The 18,123-nt window shown below is 39.2% G+C and overlaps 1 protein-coding gene across 1 annotated transcript; it reads left to right on the forward strand.

Moving 5' to 3' along the window:
• Nucleotides 1-11,226: 11,226 nt before the first annotated feature.
• On the forward strand, nucleotides 11,227-14,179 carry LOC149668220 (uncharacterized). Its single transcript, XM_089841253.1, has 2 exons — nucleotides 11,227-11,443; nucleotides 11,486-14,179. The coding sequence occupies exons 1-2, from the start codon at nucleotides 11,258-11,260 to the stop codon at nucleotides 14,177-14,179; spliced, it is 2,880 nt and encodes a 959-aa protein (XP_089697379.1). The 5' UTR covers nucleotides 11,227-11,257.
• Nucleotides 14,180-18,123: the final 3,944 nt, after the last annotated feature.

Here is an 18,123-nt window from a genome sequence, read left to right on the forward strand (position 1 = left end):
TTCCAATTCTTTAACCACGTTGTTGGACTGCGATTAACACATCTGGGCTGAACCTGCCACGTTAGAATTCTTATTACACTTCATTTGGTTCTTAAGGATTTTCATTATTAAATCATTATCTCTAGCCAAATCCAACGGCGTTTTTCCATTTATGTCAACCGTGTTACAGTCCGATCCTTTAGACAGAAGGAAACGTACGATGTTGACGTTGCCACGTACGACAGCGTGATGCAAAGCATTACGGCCTTCATTATCAGTAGCATGAATATCCGTTTCTTTTTCGAACAGAGCAACGACTGTTTCATATGAAACGGCGTAATGCAAAGCAGTCCAACCACTGTTATTCCAAGCATTAACGTTCGCTCCTTTATGCAAGAGAGATTTGCTAACATCGAGAAGATTACGACTGGAAGCACTCATTAACGGGGTACTCCCATTTGAATCAGTCAGATTAACATTGGCACCTTTTTCAATAAGCAGTATTGCCACATCTGATTTTCCTAATTCACAAGCGAATTGTAATGCCGTTTTCCCACTTTTACCAACGGCATCGATGTTTACACCTTCATCCAAAAGAGACTTGACCACATCGAGTAGATTACGGCTGGAAGCACCCAATAACGGGGTACTCCCATTTGAATCAGTCAGATTAACATTGGCACCTTTTTCAATAAGCAGCAACGCCGCATCGGATTTTCCTAATTCACAAGCCCATTGTAATGCCGTTTTCCCACTTTTATCAACGGCGTCGATATTGACACCTTTATCCAAAAGAGACTTGACCACATCGAGTAGATAAAGATTACTTCTGGAAGCAATCATTAACGGGGCAGTCCCAAATGAATCAGTCCGATTAACATTGGCACCCTTTTCAATAAGAAACGAAGCCACATCGGATTTTCCACTAAAGCAAGCCAATTGTAATGCCGTTTGCCCACTTTTATCAACGGCATCTATGTTTACACCTTTATCCAAAAGAGACTTGACCCCATCGAGTAGATTACGGCTGGAAGCACCCATTAACGGGGTACTCCCATTTGAACCAGTCAGATTAACATTGGCACCTTTTTCAATGAGCAGCAACGCCGCATCGGAGTATCCATTATTGCAAGCCAAATGTAATGCCATGGCTCCCCAGTCAGCAACGGCATCGATGTTGGCACCTTTATCCAAAAGAGACTTGACCACATCGAGTAGATTATGGCTGGAAGCACTCATTAACGGTGTTGTCCCATTTGAATCAGCCAGATTAACATTGGCACCCCTTTCAATAAGCAGCAATGCCGCATCTGATTTTCCATATTCGCAAGCAAATTGTAATGCCGTTTGCTCACTTTTATCAACGGCATCGATGTTTACACCTCTATCCAAAATAGACTTGACCACATCAAGTAGATTATGGCTGGAAGCACTCATTAACGGGGTACTCCCATTTGAATCAGTCAGATTAACATTGGCACCCTTTTCAATAAGAAACGAAGCCACATCGGATTTTCCACTAAAGCAAGCCAATTGTAATGCCGTTTGCCCACTTTTATCAACGGCATCGATGTTTACACCTTTATCCAAAAGAGACTTGACCCCATCGAGTAGATTACGGCTGGAAGCACCCATTAACGGGGTACTCCCATTTGAACCAGTCAGATTAACATTGGCACCTTTTTCAATGAGCAGCAACGCAGTATCCATTATTGCAAGCCAATTGTAATGCCGTGGCTCCCCAGTCAGCAACGGCATCGATGTTGGCACCTTTATCCAAAAGAGACTTGACCACATCGAGTAGATTATGGCTGGAAGCACTCATTAACGGTGTTGTCTAATTTGAATCAGCCAGATTAACATTGGCACCCCTTTCAATAAGCAGCAATGCCGCATCTGATTTTCCATATTCGCAAGCCAATTGTAATGCCGTTTGCTCACTTTTATCAACGGCATCGATGTTTACACCTTTATCCAAAATAGACTTGACCACATCAAGTAGATTATGGCTGGAAGCACTCATTAACGGGGTACTCCCATTTGAATCAGTCAGATTAACATTGGCACCTTTTTCAATGAGCAGCAACGCCGCATCGGAATATCCATTAACGCAAACCGAGTGTATAGCTGTTCTCCCACCTTTATCAACGGCATCAATATTGACACTTTTATCCAATAGAGACTTGACCACATTGACTAGATTACTCTTGGAAGCACTCATTAAGGGTGTTGTCCCTTCTGCATTAGTCAGATTAACATTGGCACCTTTTTCAAGCAGCAGTAATGCCGCATCGGATTTGCCATAATCACAAGCGAAGTGTAATGCCGTATTACCCCTTTTATTAACGGCGTTGACATTGACACCTTTATTCAAAAGAGATTTGACAACATCGAGAAGATTACGGATGGAAGCACTCATTAAGGGTGTTGTCCCTTCTGCATCAGTCAGATTAACATTGGCACCACTTTCGATAAGAATCGATGCCACATCGGATTTTCCAATACCGCAAGCGATGTGCAACGCGGTTCTGCCGTCCTTAGTACAGTCATAAGTTAATTATGCCTCTAAGTACACAAATCGCTTCCACTTCTATGGCAATAGTGTTTGTCTGGCTCCCTTTAATGAAACCCTATACTCTCTCCGTATCATTTATCACCTCAACTTCAATACAAAATTGTACCGCCTAGCCTAGCGTTTCTTTTATCCCTTTTAGAATGTTTCAGGACTGAAACCGCCTCTATCTCACGAGAGAGAGAGAGGGATTTGGGGTTGCTGAAGTAAAATTCGTTCCCCCCCCCAGTGCCTGCCTATACGAAACGTAAAAATCTCCTTTATTCCACTTGATGTTTTTTTTTCGTCTCGACCGCTTGGTGGCTGCACCGCGACAGAAATTTCAAAATTTTCTCTCTTCGGATCTTAGAGCTATACGAGTTCTGACGTCACAGAAGCCTGCAGAAGATGCCCAGTTTTAACCCGTATTTGTGTACTTAGAGGCATTATAAACTTATGGTACAGTTGATATCGGCACCATGGTTTAACAACCTGACCACATCATTCATTTGCCCCATTCCAACAGCAGCGAAGAATTCTTCGGCAGGCATAATGTTGGCGTATTCTTCAATCTCTATTTTCTGGTACCTTGGGTAATTTGCAGCTGAAAATAATAATAACAATAAATATAGACAAATACCCATACCTTTATTTGAACAAGAGATCATTTCAATCTTTTCTCTCGCGCTCTTTGAACCTTAAAATTTATTATGGCTGGTTTTTCCTATCTATATAGTATGGGGACAGATTCTTCCTTAAAGGAATACGTCAGATAACAAAAGAACGACCTTTTTCTAAATGAAATATTAAAAATAAATTATCTCTTATTACAATATGATAATTAGCACTTAATTAGTCTTAAAAACAATCAAGGACTACTGCCTCGCCATCCGCCATTGGGTTAGTGGCGTCTGCTAAACCGAACCTTTTACCCCTAATAAAGGATTGGTTGAATTCTCACAGGCTGAGAGTGAGAGAGGTAAGGATGAAATAGGGGAAAGAGGTTCGGTTTAGCAGACGCCACTAAACCAATGGCGGATGGCGCAGTAGTCATCGTTTTTAAGATTAATAAAATGCTTATTATCATGTTGTAATAAGAGATCATACCCCTATATATTTATTTTTTTACCTCTCCTAGTGACGATGACGTCACGAAAAGGTATTATCCTGCCTTTATCTAGCAGACGTGTATGTTTAAAGGAAGAAGTGTGTGCCTAACCTGGTAATGTAAAAGTGTTTCCGGATGTTTCTTTCATTCGCACCAAGTTAACATCGGTATTTAGAGTTATTGTTAAAAATGTCCACTCTTGCGCTATTGAAATTGTCTAAACAAGATGGACAGGCTGATATGTCTTACTCTATAGAGTCATCTTAGTTGTGACGTAAGTGCCCACGTTAAACGTCACGGGCTTAGCTTTGGCAGCGGGCGGCCATGTTTGGTACCGCTTTGGTTCTAAGGGCAAATAGCATGGGTGACGTCACACAAAGGCTTCTGAGATAGCTCTATATGATTGCCAATTTCTTTGTTTTAGGGTCCAATGTTTGGGGGCTCGTACCTCCGAAACTAAATGTTTTAGGCCCGATGTTCTTTGACACTTTTCACTCAGTCTGACCCAAAAACACTTTTTTTTTAAGTTTCACGTTACGCCTAATTTCTATCAAGATTAAACAAAATTAGTTGTCGTTAGCAGCAAAGTGTGTTAAAACATTTCCGGGTGATAGGTCTTTCATTTGAAATTTCACCAATAAAGCGCGATATAAAATTATGGATAATAGTTGTGCCGGGGAGAGGTTGAACATTTATCGAATATCGTATTGATTATTGCCTTTTTCTTGCTATAAGTAAAAACCAACTTATTTCGCCCAAGGGGCTAACAACTCTGCTCTAGGAAATTCTGAAATATTTTGCGTTCTATTTGCTTCTCGGTCAGCCTGAGATCATTTCGTAAGTGATCTTATCATAAATATTAAAATTCTGTTTCATGGTTTTTTTTAAGTGTTTTTCAAAATTTAAAATGAGCATTGCTACTTCATGTAGTTCTTAAAAGGTTTTATTTAATTTAAAACTTAACACGGTTAGTTTTTTTCTTCAGTAACAGTGCTTATTTAAAATACCTACTTAGAAAAATAGTCGTAACTGATCTACATATGAAAAAAGATGGATCAGAACGGATCCACCAATGAACGATCAAGTAACTTTCAGTTTAGCAACAACAATTAGGAATCCGCCACATAACTCAATTTAGTTCTAGATTAAAGTATTTTGCGCGCAAATTTCACACATTTAGTACTTGGATTTAAACAAATTTACTTGGAATTATACAATTTCTCCCAAGATTGTTTTGGTCGCGAATAATGCATTTTTGCTCTTGGACACACAATTTTCTTCGGGATTATACATTCATTCTTTGGGATTATACATTCATTCTTCGGGATTATACATTCACTCTTCGGGATTATACATTCATTCTTCGGGATTATACAATCATTTTTCGGAATTATACATTCATTCTTCGGAATTATACTTTCATTCTTCGGAATTATACATTCATTCTTCGGAATTATACTTTCATTCTTCGGAATTATACGTTCATTCTTCGGAATTATATATTCATTCTTCGGGATTATACATTCATTTTTCGGAATTATATATTCATTCTTCGGAATTATACATTCATTCTTCGGGTTATACATTCGTTCTTCGAGTTTATACCTTCATTCTTCGGGATTATACCTTCGTTCTTCGGGTTATACATTCGTTCTTCGAGTTTATACCTTCGTTCTTCGAGTTTATACCTTCGTTCTTCGAGTTTATACCTTCATTCTTCGGGATTATAAATTCATTCTTCGGGATAATAAATTCATTATTCAGAATTATACATTCATTCTTCGGAATTATACATTCATTCTTCGGAATTATACATTCATTCTTCGGAATTATACATTCATTCTTCGGAATTATACGTTCATTCTTCGGGATTATACATTCATTCTTCGGAATTATACATTCATTCTTCGGAATTATACATTCATTCTTCGGATTTATACATTCATTCTTCAGAATTATACATTCATTCTTCGGGATTATACATTCATTCTTCGGGATTATACATTCATTCTTCGGAATTATACCTTCATTCTTCGGGAATATAAATTATAAAGAAAATTGTATAATTCTATATATCCTTGTGAATTATACAATTTTCTCGGAGACAACTTTCGACGTAGGGAGGGGCATTGTGAAGCCTTGGTCTAGTGATTACCCCCTCTCAGAAAACTTGAATAGAAGATAGGGACTGTAATAAACGACAATAGAGGAGCCAAATCAATCAAATGGGAAGTTCCTGCATGGACCCTACAATTTCCAATATCCACCAATTTTAACCTCATTCTTTCACAAACTTCGGTATCACTGATGTAAGTATGGAGTGTTGAGGGGGGGGTCACACAAATTGCTACATTGAATTCTATTGAGAGTTCGTGGCGCAGTGGCGTCGCTAGGCCTTTTTTGGGGGGGCTATAGCCCCCCTAAATTCCAAACTTAGCCCCCCCAAAATTATCCGTAAACCCTACCAAAAAATTGCTGTTACCAACCTAAAATTCTGGGGCAATATGTAAAAAAATTTCAATATCAAACAGAAAAATTTTGAAGAAAAAACAGATGGAGACAAGTAAAATGTTTCACGTTCTTACGATTGGAGTCCCAATAGTGTGGACTAAAAGCTAACTAAAACTAAAAATCAGCCTAAGACGAGCGAAAATCCTTCATAATCGGTTCCGTAGTCTTTATCTATAAAAGGTTGTATATCTTTAAAATACGAATAATTTTACGTTGACATAAATTTACGGATAGTTTTAAAGGTCTACACATTTTCCAATGAACCCATTATGCAATTTTTAGCTACATCGTAGTATACGATAGGCTCTTAGTTTGACCCGAGCCGTTGTAGCTGTAGTAGTGGGAAGCCTTCACATGAGCAGTTCCCTTATGAGCGGTCCTCATAACAACAGTTCTCTAAATAGCTGTTCCCGAAATGGCAGTTTACCCATTACAGAAATTACCGATACAGCGGTTCTCGTAAACGTGGCGTACCGTTAGAGCAGTTCTCTAAAGAGCGGAAAAACAGATATGCGAAAAACTATAGTTGTTTATTATGGTGTAAGCTGGCCCAGCTGGGTTATATGAACTCAAAAAGAACTAGGTCAGATATGGATAATTTGGTTGGGTTAAAGTTGATTATTTCAACTAAATAGTATTAGGTCAGGTTAGGTTAGGTTTTGTTTCGTTTGGTTAGACTTAGGTTTGTAATATTTTGGAAATGGCGTAACAGTGTTACGCCTTTTCCAGAATATTACTGTTTACAATTATCTACTTCCGAAATAAAATAACCTTTATCGAATGCCTTTTCCAAAAAATGACAAACACTGCTATTTCCCAAAATAGCAGCCGCTATTTCTAAAACAGCAGTTTTGAAAAACTCCGCTGTTTTTTTTTGGAATCGCGGTTGCTATTTCGAGAACTGCTCTACCGGGAACTGCTCATATGAGGTACACCCGTAGTAGTAGTGGCCGGGGTTGTCGCTTTCACTATCGTCAGATTTTAGCTTAAAATGGAACTCGATAGTACCTCAACCCACCAATAGTGGTAGCTGAGCTAGGCCTGTGCGAGTCCAGTTTTTTACGGTTCGAGTCGAGTCTCGAGTCCTAAAAAAAGCTCTTATAGAATCTCGAGTCGAGTCTTTTAATTGGTTTCGAGTCCTCGAGTCCTTAAGTCAGCTTAAGAACTAGGCTTCAAGTCCAGTGTCGAGTCCTGATAAATTATGTCAAGTCCCGCTCGAGTCCTATTAAATTAATTCTATTAATAATAACTTTATTATATTTTACATAGTTAATCATACAAGAATTATAATAAATTAATTTCTAATAAGGATAAATTTTACTCACAAAGTATAAATTTCACGACGAAAATGACGCGGAGTAACAATAATATTAACTTTTGGTTCTGGTTTGCTTAACTCCTTTAGCTGAAGTCAAATTTTTGTCCAATCACCGGTCCATTCTAAACTTTAAATCGATTAAACCCCACTAGATGCAGCACTCCACTTAAAATTCCGGGTCACCGAGTAAATATTTTTGGACTTGATAAGGCGTCCAGTCTCGGTTCGAGTCCTCCTCGAGTCCAATAGTGAAGATTTTTAAGGACTCGAAATAATTTTCAAGTCCTAAAATTTTGATTTCCGAGTCTCGAGTCGAGTACTCGACTAGAGACTCGATCGAGTACTCGCCTTCGTTCGAGTACTCGCACAGGCCTAGCTGAGCTCAGTTAGAGATTTTATTTTAATTAAAAAATTTTCACACCGCACCCGGGAATTGAACCCGGCTGGCTGGCGCAGCAGTTAGATACGCTACCACTGTGGGGTCGGACACTTCTGATTTTTTTAGGGTCTTTGAATTTTTTTCGTTTTATTTATGTGCTAATTAAATAGATAACGATGTGGCTACTATTAAGTCCCAACCCCTGGGCCATCTTGTTTATATTAAGTTCTTATAATAACTTTAAAATAGTTAGCCCAGATTTAGCCCCTCCAAATTTCAAACCCTAGCGACGCTACTGTCGTGGCGTGGGAAAATTCGCATAACCTGCGAGGTTAAATCATACACAGTAGAAAATACTTCTACTTCAATGAAAGGGGTTGAACCCAAAGAATATATTAATTTTAGAGTTACAATATCGACGAGTGAGATTTGAGGATATGCATTTATTGAGTTGAGAAATTGGCAGATTGGGTGAAAGAAATGGATTCATTAAACGTGAATGTGTACGGCATTATTAGAGATGTTACTATGTAATTTACCTCTAATTGACTCCTTGCATACAGTATATTACCAAAGGTTCATAAGATATTTTCCATAAGTTTGTCACTGGTTACAAACTGGAGCTTGTCATGAAGTAACGTAGGTCTTAGATTCGAGGTAAAGCGACGCCTGGTGAGGCGCTGTCAAAGGCTTAGTACAGATTAAATAGGAGAAGATGGACTGCATACCGCGTGTTGAGAATTTAGTAAAGTAATTTTCGCGTTTCTAAAATAAGATAATGATTAAATTTAAATTTGTATAAATACTATCAAACCTGTATAACTTAAGCATATCACGTGCAAGTGAACAAAATAATAATAAAAAAACCCATCTAACCCCAAAAATTACCTTAAATAAAATATAACAAAAAAAAATAAGAACCTTGAACTTTCAATTTCAAAAGAAACCACCGGAAACCACCAACCCTTTAAAGTAACAAAAATAACCATTGTAGCAATAAGAAAAATTTGTAAAAGAACTTGTCAACCTTGTCAAATGTAATCTGGAAGATCTTCTCTCTCGAGCTAGCGAAAGGGGAACGTCCCCAAAAAACCCAAAAACACCACCAAGTGCCCAAAAACCGAATGCACGTGTACAGCAAAAAGCTCGAAGATGATTGGCTAGCTTAGAGAGAGGAGATCTTGCAGAATAAAAAATACCTTGTAAATTTAAAAGTATACCTCACTCTTTACCTTGTAGCTGGACCCGAATGGTCACCTGCCTAAGCGGGAAATTTATTCCAAGTTTTAAAACTTTAAAATTATAACTTCCTCTTTTTTTATGTCGCTGGACCCGAATGGTCATGTAATACTTAAAAATTTTATCATTTACTATTAAATTTATTGTTTAGTTAAACGAGTCGCTAAATAATTACCAGAACTAATTACCAATTACCAGAACTAATTACCAATTACCAGCAACTAAAACCATAAATATTCATCCATTGTTTCAGTCCGGTGGATGGAAAAAATATTAGCTCTCCCAAAGCGCTTTTCTACATGGTGCAACGGAAACCCGGGATAATCGGGACGATTTAGATAGAACCGCGCGCGAAACCACGCGATACGTATGCCGGACGCAAACAACGCGCTCACCCCTGGAAATAACCAGGAAACTAACTCCGCCACCACTGAAGGTAACCAATTAAGTTCCGCTGGTTCCAAACAGTCAACCTCCACTACCTCTAGAAATAACCAAAACAAAAGGAACACGCAAACCTCAATTAAAGCCGCCCAATCTGCTGCTAACATGGCAACCACAGCACCTGACAAGGAAAAACAGCTTAAACTCGCACGCGCCTCACAGAAAAGTGCGCTGAATGCAGCTACCAGGAAAATTTCCGCCATCGAGAAACTGCTCAAAGCAGTGCCGTCTTATCCATTGGGCCCGTTGGGCACTGGCCCAGGGGCCCCTTAAGAACAGGGGCCCCACAATTGTCAAATAATACTCATTTTACCTTTGTCATAAGAAAACCACAAGAAAATATAAACTACTTTCCATCGGTCATTCAGTCTTTTCAATAAAAAATTTCGCCTTCGAACTTGTAAAATGTAAAACTAAAAATCTGAGACCTATGAAGTAGTCACCCATTGCCTTGGCTTTTACATTATCCCCCTCCCCATGGCCTGACTTCACAACCGCTCATCGGCTTATTTATTTAGTTTGAAACCTTCACTCTAAAACAGTCTCAGTCTATCCTGTCATTTTGCCCATGCTCAGAGAGAAAACCTGGAATTTTCTCGATCATTCTCGCTGTTAGGTGGTGGTCTATTTCTCTCCCTGCTGAAAGTAGAAAACTCTGTTTAAAATATAATGCCTGTTATGAATAAAATTATGGCTGAGATGTTAGACAAACCATAAATAGAGATTATTAGTGATCAAATCAAAAATGAAACGTAATACTTTGAGCGGTGCTCAGAAGATAAAAGCAGCTGCGCAGGAGAAAGAGAAAGCTAACATCATGTTTCCATCAAAATGCTATGAGAAGTGCTGAGCCAGGTAAAATGACTCTTTCAACAGTATCACCGAAGCCCTCAACGACTACCACAGTTCCAACCGACATTGCAGTGGAGTCATCACTTGTTCCTACAACTGATCCAGATGAGGATATTCCACCAGTGGAAGTGCTTAAAAATCTTCCTTCCAGGAACAGATGCAGGGCTATGGGTAATCCTAACTCAGTTGATTGCTGGATTCGAAATGGGCCGACATCTTGTCAGAAACATGGAAACGACCTTTACAAGACACGCCGAGTGTATAAAGCAGATGGAGAAAGCATTAGAATTCCAAGACAAGATATTGGTCAAAAAATGTGTTCAAACGTGAATTACATTGGCGATCCAAGAAATGATCGACTTCGATCCAATTGTAAAGGAATTTTCAAGGAAGAAAGTGTGCAAATGTTTCTGACTTTGCGTTGACTGTTAATTTTGTAGACTTTAGTTTGAAGGAAATAATAAATAGTTTTATTTCTCGATTATTGTTTTGTATAGGGGATTAGGGGGCCCAATATACTGCACTGCCCAGGGGCCCATATAGCACTTAAGACGGCCCTGGCTAAAAGCCACGACCATCGACGCGGACGAAATTGAGGACGCCATGACCATTCTAACCCAGCGGGAGGAGGACATTTTGCTAGCCGACGCAAAAGTACAGAGCCTAATCGACGACGACGACGAGCTGGAAAAAGAAACGGACACCTCCATAGCTTTCCGAGAAGGTATCTCAGATATCAAACTCAAAGCTGGAAGAGCCGCCCGCAAAGCTCATCAAGTCTACGGAACCTCATCATCAGCATCAAACAACAGTGGATCCACCTAAATCACCCACGGAACGACCCCACCGCTTCAACCGCAAGCCGCCGCACCCAGGATGCACCCAAAACTACCAGAAATAACCATTCCTAAATTCTCTGGAGACCACACGAAATGGAACAGCTTCTGGGGAAGATTCAACGCGGTAGTAGAACAACAGAACGTTACAAAGGTAGAGAAATTCATTTATCTAGTGGATTATTTAGAAGGCGAGGCTCGTGAAGCCGTCAGGGGTTACGATGAGGTAGATGACTCTTATGACCAAGCCGTCAGGGGTTTCGATGAGGTAGATGACTCTTATGACCAAGCCGTAACAGTACTTAAAAGGCGTTATGAAAAGAATGAATTAGCCGTTCACTTGCACTTTAAAAAATTACAAGAAACTCAGCCGGTTAATAATTCTAGCAATGTCAAAGCCCTACGTAATTTGTTAGACACGTGCGAAAGTAGCCTTAGAAGCCTTAAGGGAATGGGGGTAGATTACACTGTAAAAGGCGAAGGTTTTTGCCCTGAAATCTTGACTTGTTTGCCAAAAGATATTAGGACCGCCTATTGCGCTCAACGCAAACCCTCTCAAAATGGTTCAATTTGGGACCCAGACGAGCTAATAGAATTTATTAGGGGACAGGTCGAAAGCAGGGAAATGTCCGAGTTACTGGTGGGAAATCAAGGAAAAAATGTACCCTCCGTAAACCAAGAAAAATTCCAAGAGAGACCCAAATTTAGGAATAAATATGAAAATCATAACCCTAATTATTATAGACCATCAGCCTCCCAATTAGCCACAGGGGTAACCAATCAAACCCCCCAAAACCAAGAATTTACCTATTGTATATTCTGTAAAAATAATAGCCACAAAACCAACTTTTGCGCCAATTACCCACTCGAGCAAAAGAGAACCATTATTAGGGATAGCGGCAGGTGCTATATCTGTCTCCGTAGTGACCGTACTAATCATGACGCTGGATCATGCAGATCCAGATTTAGAAATTGTAAGAAGTGCCAGAGAAAACATAACTACGCTGTATGCGAAGAAAACCCCGCGCACAAAAAGCCGGTAAATCAAGTCCACACGCAACTTCTAACCCAAGTCCAAAACCACAATTCCAATCAAGTCCACATGCAAGCATATAACCATACGCAAAATCCTACCGCCTATCAAGTCCAAAACCAAGGCCAACCCCAAGACCACATGCAACACCAATCCCAAGTCCACATGCAACCCCAAATTCAGGTCCTACCACCAAACCAAAACCAAGTCCACATGCAACCCCAATTTCAAGCCCACATGCAAACACCAAATCAAACACAAGTCCATTATTATAACCTAAATCACCCATTTAACCAAGACCAAACACAGGTTAAATCCATAGCCGAAAACCCTACTGAAAATGTAACCATGGCAATGGCGCCAATCAAAACTACCCACCAAAACGTTTTACTCCAAAGAGCCATAGCCGTAGCTAAGAACCCTAGCCAACCAAAAAACTCCCTAATAGCGAAATGCTTCTTAGACGGCGGAAGCCAAGGTAGCTTTATCAAGGAGGAGTTAGCCATTAGATTAAAATTGCCCATAGTTGGAGACCACGAAATAGACGTATTTAGCTTTGGGAACAAGAACCCCCACCAACTTAAACATAAAAGAGTAAAGGTCACCCTAGAAAACAAAGAAAATCCCTCAGAAAAGGTAGAAATTATCGCCATAGTCCAGAAATTCCTAACCTATGACTTTTCAAAATCTAGCGACCTAGAGATTAAAGAAATCTTAAAATCCAAGGGTATAGAATTAGCCAGCGAATCCTTAATTGAAAGTGAATCCGACCAACCAGACATTGACATCCTTATAGGCGCGGATTACTATTGGGAAATTGTTAGTGGGAAAACAGAGAGATTGGGACCTAGAATCGTTGCCTTAGAGACAAAGCTGGGATGGTGCCTAAGTGGGCCCGAGAAGACCGTGGTAAAATCTAACCAGCCAGTTACAACCATGCTAATTAGCCTAGGCGAAAAGCGAATAAACCAAACCCTCAAAACCTTTTTCGACCTAGAGAGTTTAGGAATAGACAGCGCTGAAATTAAAGAGAACCCGAACGACCAAGCCCTTACCACATTTTTTGAAGACATCCAATTTGACCAAACCCAAGGCCGTTATAAAGTAAAGTTCCCATGGAAACTTAGTAAGGAGTCTTTAGCAGACAATTACCCTGTAGCTGTCAAAAGAGCCCAAGCCCTAGGAAATAAATTTGAGAAAGACCCCGCCTACTATGACAAATACAAAGCAGTAGTTAACGAGCAACTAGATTTAGGGATAGCCGAAATAGTACCCTCGGACCAAATAGAACCGTCAAACCCAGGTACCTATTACATGCCAAACCAAGGTGTAGAAAGAGAGCACGTGCAAACCACCAAATTGCGCGTAGTACTAGACGGGTCATCCCATGCTTATGGGAAGCCATCGCTTAATGATTGTCTTTTGCCGGGACCAAACTTAAACCCAAACCTACTCCTACTCCTACTTAGATTTAGGAAAAATAAAGTGGCAATCGTCGCCGACATAGAAAAAGCATTTTTGCAGATTGCCCTAGATGACCCTGATACGGATTCAGTTAGGTTTATTTGGTTTCAAGAAGAGAATGGGAAAATTAAACCAGACCACTACGTCATCTTAAGAATGACTCGCGTACCCTTTGGGGTTACGTCAAGCCCTTTTCTCCTTAGCTGCACAATAAAATACCACGTGATGCAGGCAAAAAATATCCCAAACCTACTCAAACAAGTCCTAAATAACGATCTTTACGTGGACGACCTAACCACTTCCTTAGAAAACGTAGAACAAGGCTTCGAAATATCCCTAGCTGCAGCCAATTTAATGAAGGGGGCGGGAATGAATTTGAGGAAGTGGGGGACAAACTCACAAAAGCTAAGAGACCTCTGGTCAAAACACGACCTATACACAGAAAAAAGTGTGTTAAAGATTTGAACACATTTTAGTGTTCAAAAATCAGATTTTGGTTTCTTGATATGTTTAAGTGATGAAAAAGTGTAATTTATTGAACACTTCGCTTAATTTTGGCGTTCAACTTCTAATTTTTGTTACTATTTGAAAAAATTGTAACAGTTGAACACAAAATCTTAACACTTTCACAATGAACGCGTTAAAAATTTAGGAACAGCGAACGCGATCATTTGTTTTCATGTTCTGTAACCTTGCAGTTGAAGGCGTACTTCGACGAAGCTTATTCGATATATACTCTGTTCCAGCTTTGGTTCTCAGCACACTCTAAGCTAGATCTCTATGTAACGTAGCTTTGTGCGTGCTGACGACTAAAGCTGGAACAGAGTATACATCGAATAAGGTCCCGTCGGAGATAGGAAGTTGCTTATCATATAGCGTGAAAACCTATTTCCTCACGCGCATTCTTTATATCCATGGTTTTTCTTTGTCGCCCAAGAATGAATTTAAACTTGAAGTAATTATACAATTCAATGAATCAGTGATTCAGTGGCGTCGCTAGGCCTTTTTTCAAAATTTCAAACTTAGACCCCTCTAAAATAATACCCAGACTGGTAAGCATATTTTTAAATAATAAATATTTGGAATGTGATTACGCCTTGAAAACGTTTCTTGGCAAAGCGCAGACGATGAGACGAACTCTCTGACAAAGCATTTTTGCAATTGCATCAGGGAGGAGAGACCATTTACTTATGTTTGGGAAATTTTAATATTCCCTAAAATTCGTCTGCAACCTTTACTGCTGCTAAAGTGCTAATAAGAAAACCGATCCCGAAAGTAACAGCACGTAAGTTTTGGGTAGGATTTTTAAGCCTTGGCCCTTTAGAATATTAAAGGTGTAATCCTTTTTGTGGGTAAGTTTTAAGTAACTATTACGTGACAAAAATAAATTTCAATACTTAATAGTCCTTTTACTAGCAAAATAACTTAAACCTCAGTACAGTAATACCTATTAATTATTAATTACAAGTAAGAAATTCTCGTACATATCTCTCTTGGACTCTAGAATGAGAGAGGTACAGTCGCGGCAATTAAAACCTTTCTTTCTCGCGACTTCTTGTTTCAACAATAAGCCGCAAATCTTTATTAAAACAACAATATACGATAAGTTTTTTTTATCAATTGTATCAGATCAATAATTTGAGGCTTATTGTTGAAACAAGACGTCGCGAGAGAAAGTTTTTAATTGCGGCGACTGTACTTAACATGTTCGTACACTCTAAGAAAGGGAAGTGTAATTTAAGACAAGTTGGGAAAGCCAAAATATTACCTCTCCGAGTGGAGATGACTATCACTACCCCTTAAACAACCTAAATATATGCATCTATCGCTTTTTTTAATTCTTTGCAAGTGCAGGAATTGAATTTTAAAATAGTCTATTGTTCAAGCCTTTTCAATATCTCTCAATTGCTGTGGAAACTCTACTCTCTCGCTATACCTCAACCGCATTCTTAGTCTACCAGTATGATTTGTAACATTTGTCCATATCAAAGCTGAATCATACCTTGCCACACAAAAAGCAAATGTGCCCAAATCATGGAAGCCACAACCCAATCACACATAAGCTAGGCTCCCACTTAACCAAAATAATTATTAAACAGTTAAATACTCACAAAGGTTGGCAAAATCAATCTCCTTCAGTAATACGTAAGGCTTAATTATATTATTTGCCGAACAAAATTAATCGAGCAAATCTAACACTTAACTTCTTCCTTCGAAATTCTATCAAAGAATGATTCAACTGTTTAAAAAAAGGTTTTTTTCGCAAATAGGGCGCTATCATATCAACCGAAATTCCGTCATATTTAAAAAATATACATGGCCAACACTTTTTTAGACACAATAGTGGAAGTTTTAGTCTCATTTAAAACATGTAAAACAATTATCTCATCTACAAATAGATTACACATGTCTTTTTTTACCAATATCTAGCCGTTTGGATTTTTCTAAACCAATCTTACCACCAAAATATTTTTTGATATAGAATAAATGTTCTATGTTCTTCATTTTTGAAAATATATTTTTTAGCGTTTGTAATGATTACTCTCTACACCTACACTAATCTAACAAGGAGTATAAATCCACTAGTGGAAGCGGTGTTTTTATTGAAAATATATTTTTTAAGCATTAAATCTAACTGGGAGTAATATGAAAGGAGTAGAAGCTTATCTGTCTTAGGAAATATGAAATTTTATCTTAACAGTTCGTTAAATCATAAGTTTATAACGAAAAAACGCGGAAGGGGAAAACGAGCAGACAACAACGATTTTTGGGGGTAGAAGTTTAAGAGCGCCATCTGTCGTCCGTGCCAAAGTTGAACTTCCACTCGAAGGCAATGGGAAAGTGGATAAAATAATGCCATCAGCTATTTAACTGCGTCGATATATTTAACGACTTGACCCATGACATGCCCTTAACACTGGCTTCTATGAATCCTATTTATTCTTGGATGCTAGGAAACTTGGTAGACGTAACAGTCTGTACCAAGTACCCAAGCATCCTTCAATAAACGCCTGGCAACATTGTGGTACGCATGGTACAACTAAAAAATAGGATGTGTATTTATCTTTCGACTCACTCCAAGCCTTTAAGCCCTCAATACAGAGGATTTGAAACACTATCGTAATTCCTAGTGTCTCGAATCTCTACGTTCCTGTCCATTATGAACAGTGCTGAGAGAATGATACATCAGAAAGAGCCATTCAAATCGAATTGCCGAAAATATTATCCATATTTTCATTTCATATAACTGAGAAAACAAATTATTATGGTTCTGAGAGGAGCTTCCCATTTTGGTTGTTGTTCTCAAAAATATATCGCAATGCACGGGCCTCGATAGATATTGGAGGCAATGAAGGAAATATATCACAATGCATGGGCCTTGATAGATACAGGAGGCAATGTAGGAAATATAACGCAATGCACGGGCCTTGATAGATATAGGAGGCAATGATTTAACGACTTCGGTACTTGGGTTTATCTTTAATATTTAAATAAATATAATTATTTTTAATTATTTTAATCGCCAGTAAATAACTTTAAAAATAGTTAAATCGTTTAAAATAAAGTTGTTCATAATATCTTTCGAATCTTTGCTAATATTGACGTTTAAAGTGAAGGGTACCCTTCTTGCCCGCTTTCTTCAAATTTTGGGGTATATATACGATCCGTTTCCATTATAATAATAGATAAAAACGCATTCGCGTGAACCTTTGGTGGAAGCCCTGCCATTGGGAGGCTAGACGTTTCTCGTAACCCTAGCTGATCGCCGCGTATATCTTAAAACCAAATAATAGATAAAAACGCATTCGCGTGAACCGATGGTGGAAGCCCTGCCATTGGGAGGCTAGACGTTTCTCGTAACCCTAGCCGCTCGCCGCGTATATCTTGAAACCAAACGATGACGGTGGAAAAGAAGCCAGAATGTACTGACCGGCGTCCATGTGGAATGGACAAAAGACCTGAAGATGGTGGTGCATAGAAGCTGGTGTCAATGTGGAATTGACGAAGAACAGAAGATGGTGGTGCATAGAAGCTGGTGTCAATGTGGAATTGACGAAGAACAGAAGATGGTAGTGTATATAAGCTGGTGTCAATGTGGAATTGACGAAGAACAGAAGATGGTGGTGCATAGAAGCTGGAGTCAAAGTGAAATTGACGAAGAACAGAAGTTGGTGGTGCTTGGAAGCAAGCACGTACAGACTAGTGTCCATGTGGGATGGACAAAGACTAGCAGATTGTGGTCCTTAGAAGCCAGTTAGTAAAGACTGGTGTTGGTAGATGAATGACCAAATTTCCGTGAACCGCGAACGCGTTCCGGAAATCGGGTATTTGTTTGCTCCGATTTGTAAACTGCGAACGCGGTCACGTGGGGTCTGACAGACAGACAGACACACACACACACACACAGA

This window comes from Phalangium opilio, unplaced genomic scaffold (assembly GCF_054372755.1).
Source record: "Phalangium opilio isolate 3A_F unplaced genomic scaffold, DU_Popi_V2 ptg000056l_1, whole genome shotgun sequence".
In the NCBI taxonomy this organism is placed as follows: domain Eukaryota; kingdom Metazoa; phylum Arthropoda; class Arachnida; order Opiliones; family Phalangiidae; genus Phalangium; species Phalangium opilio.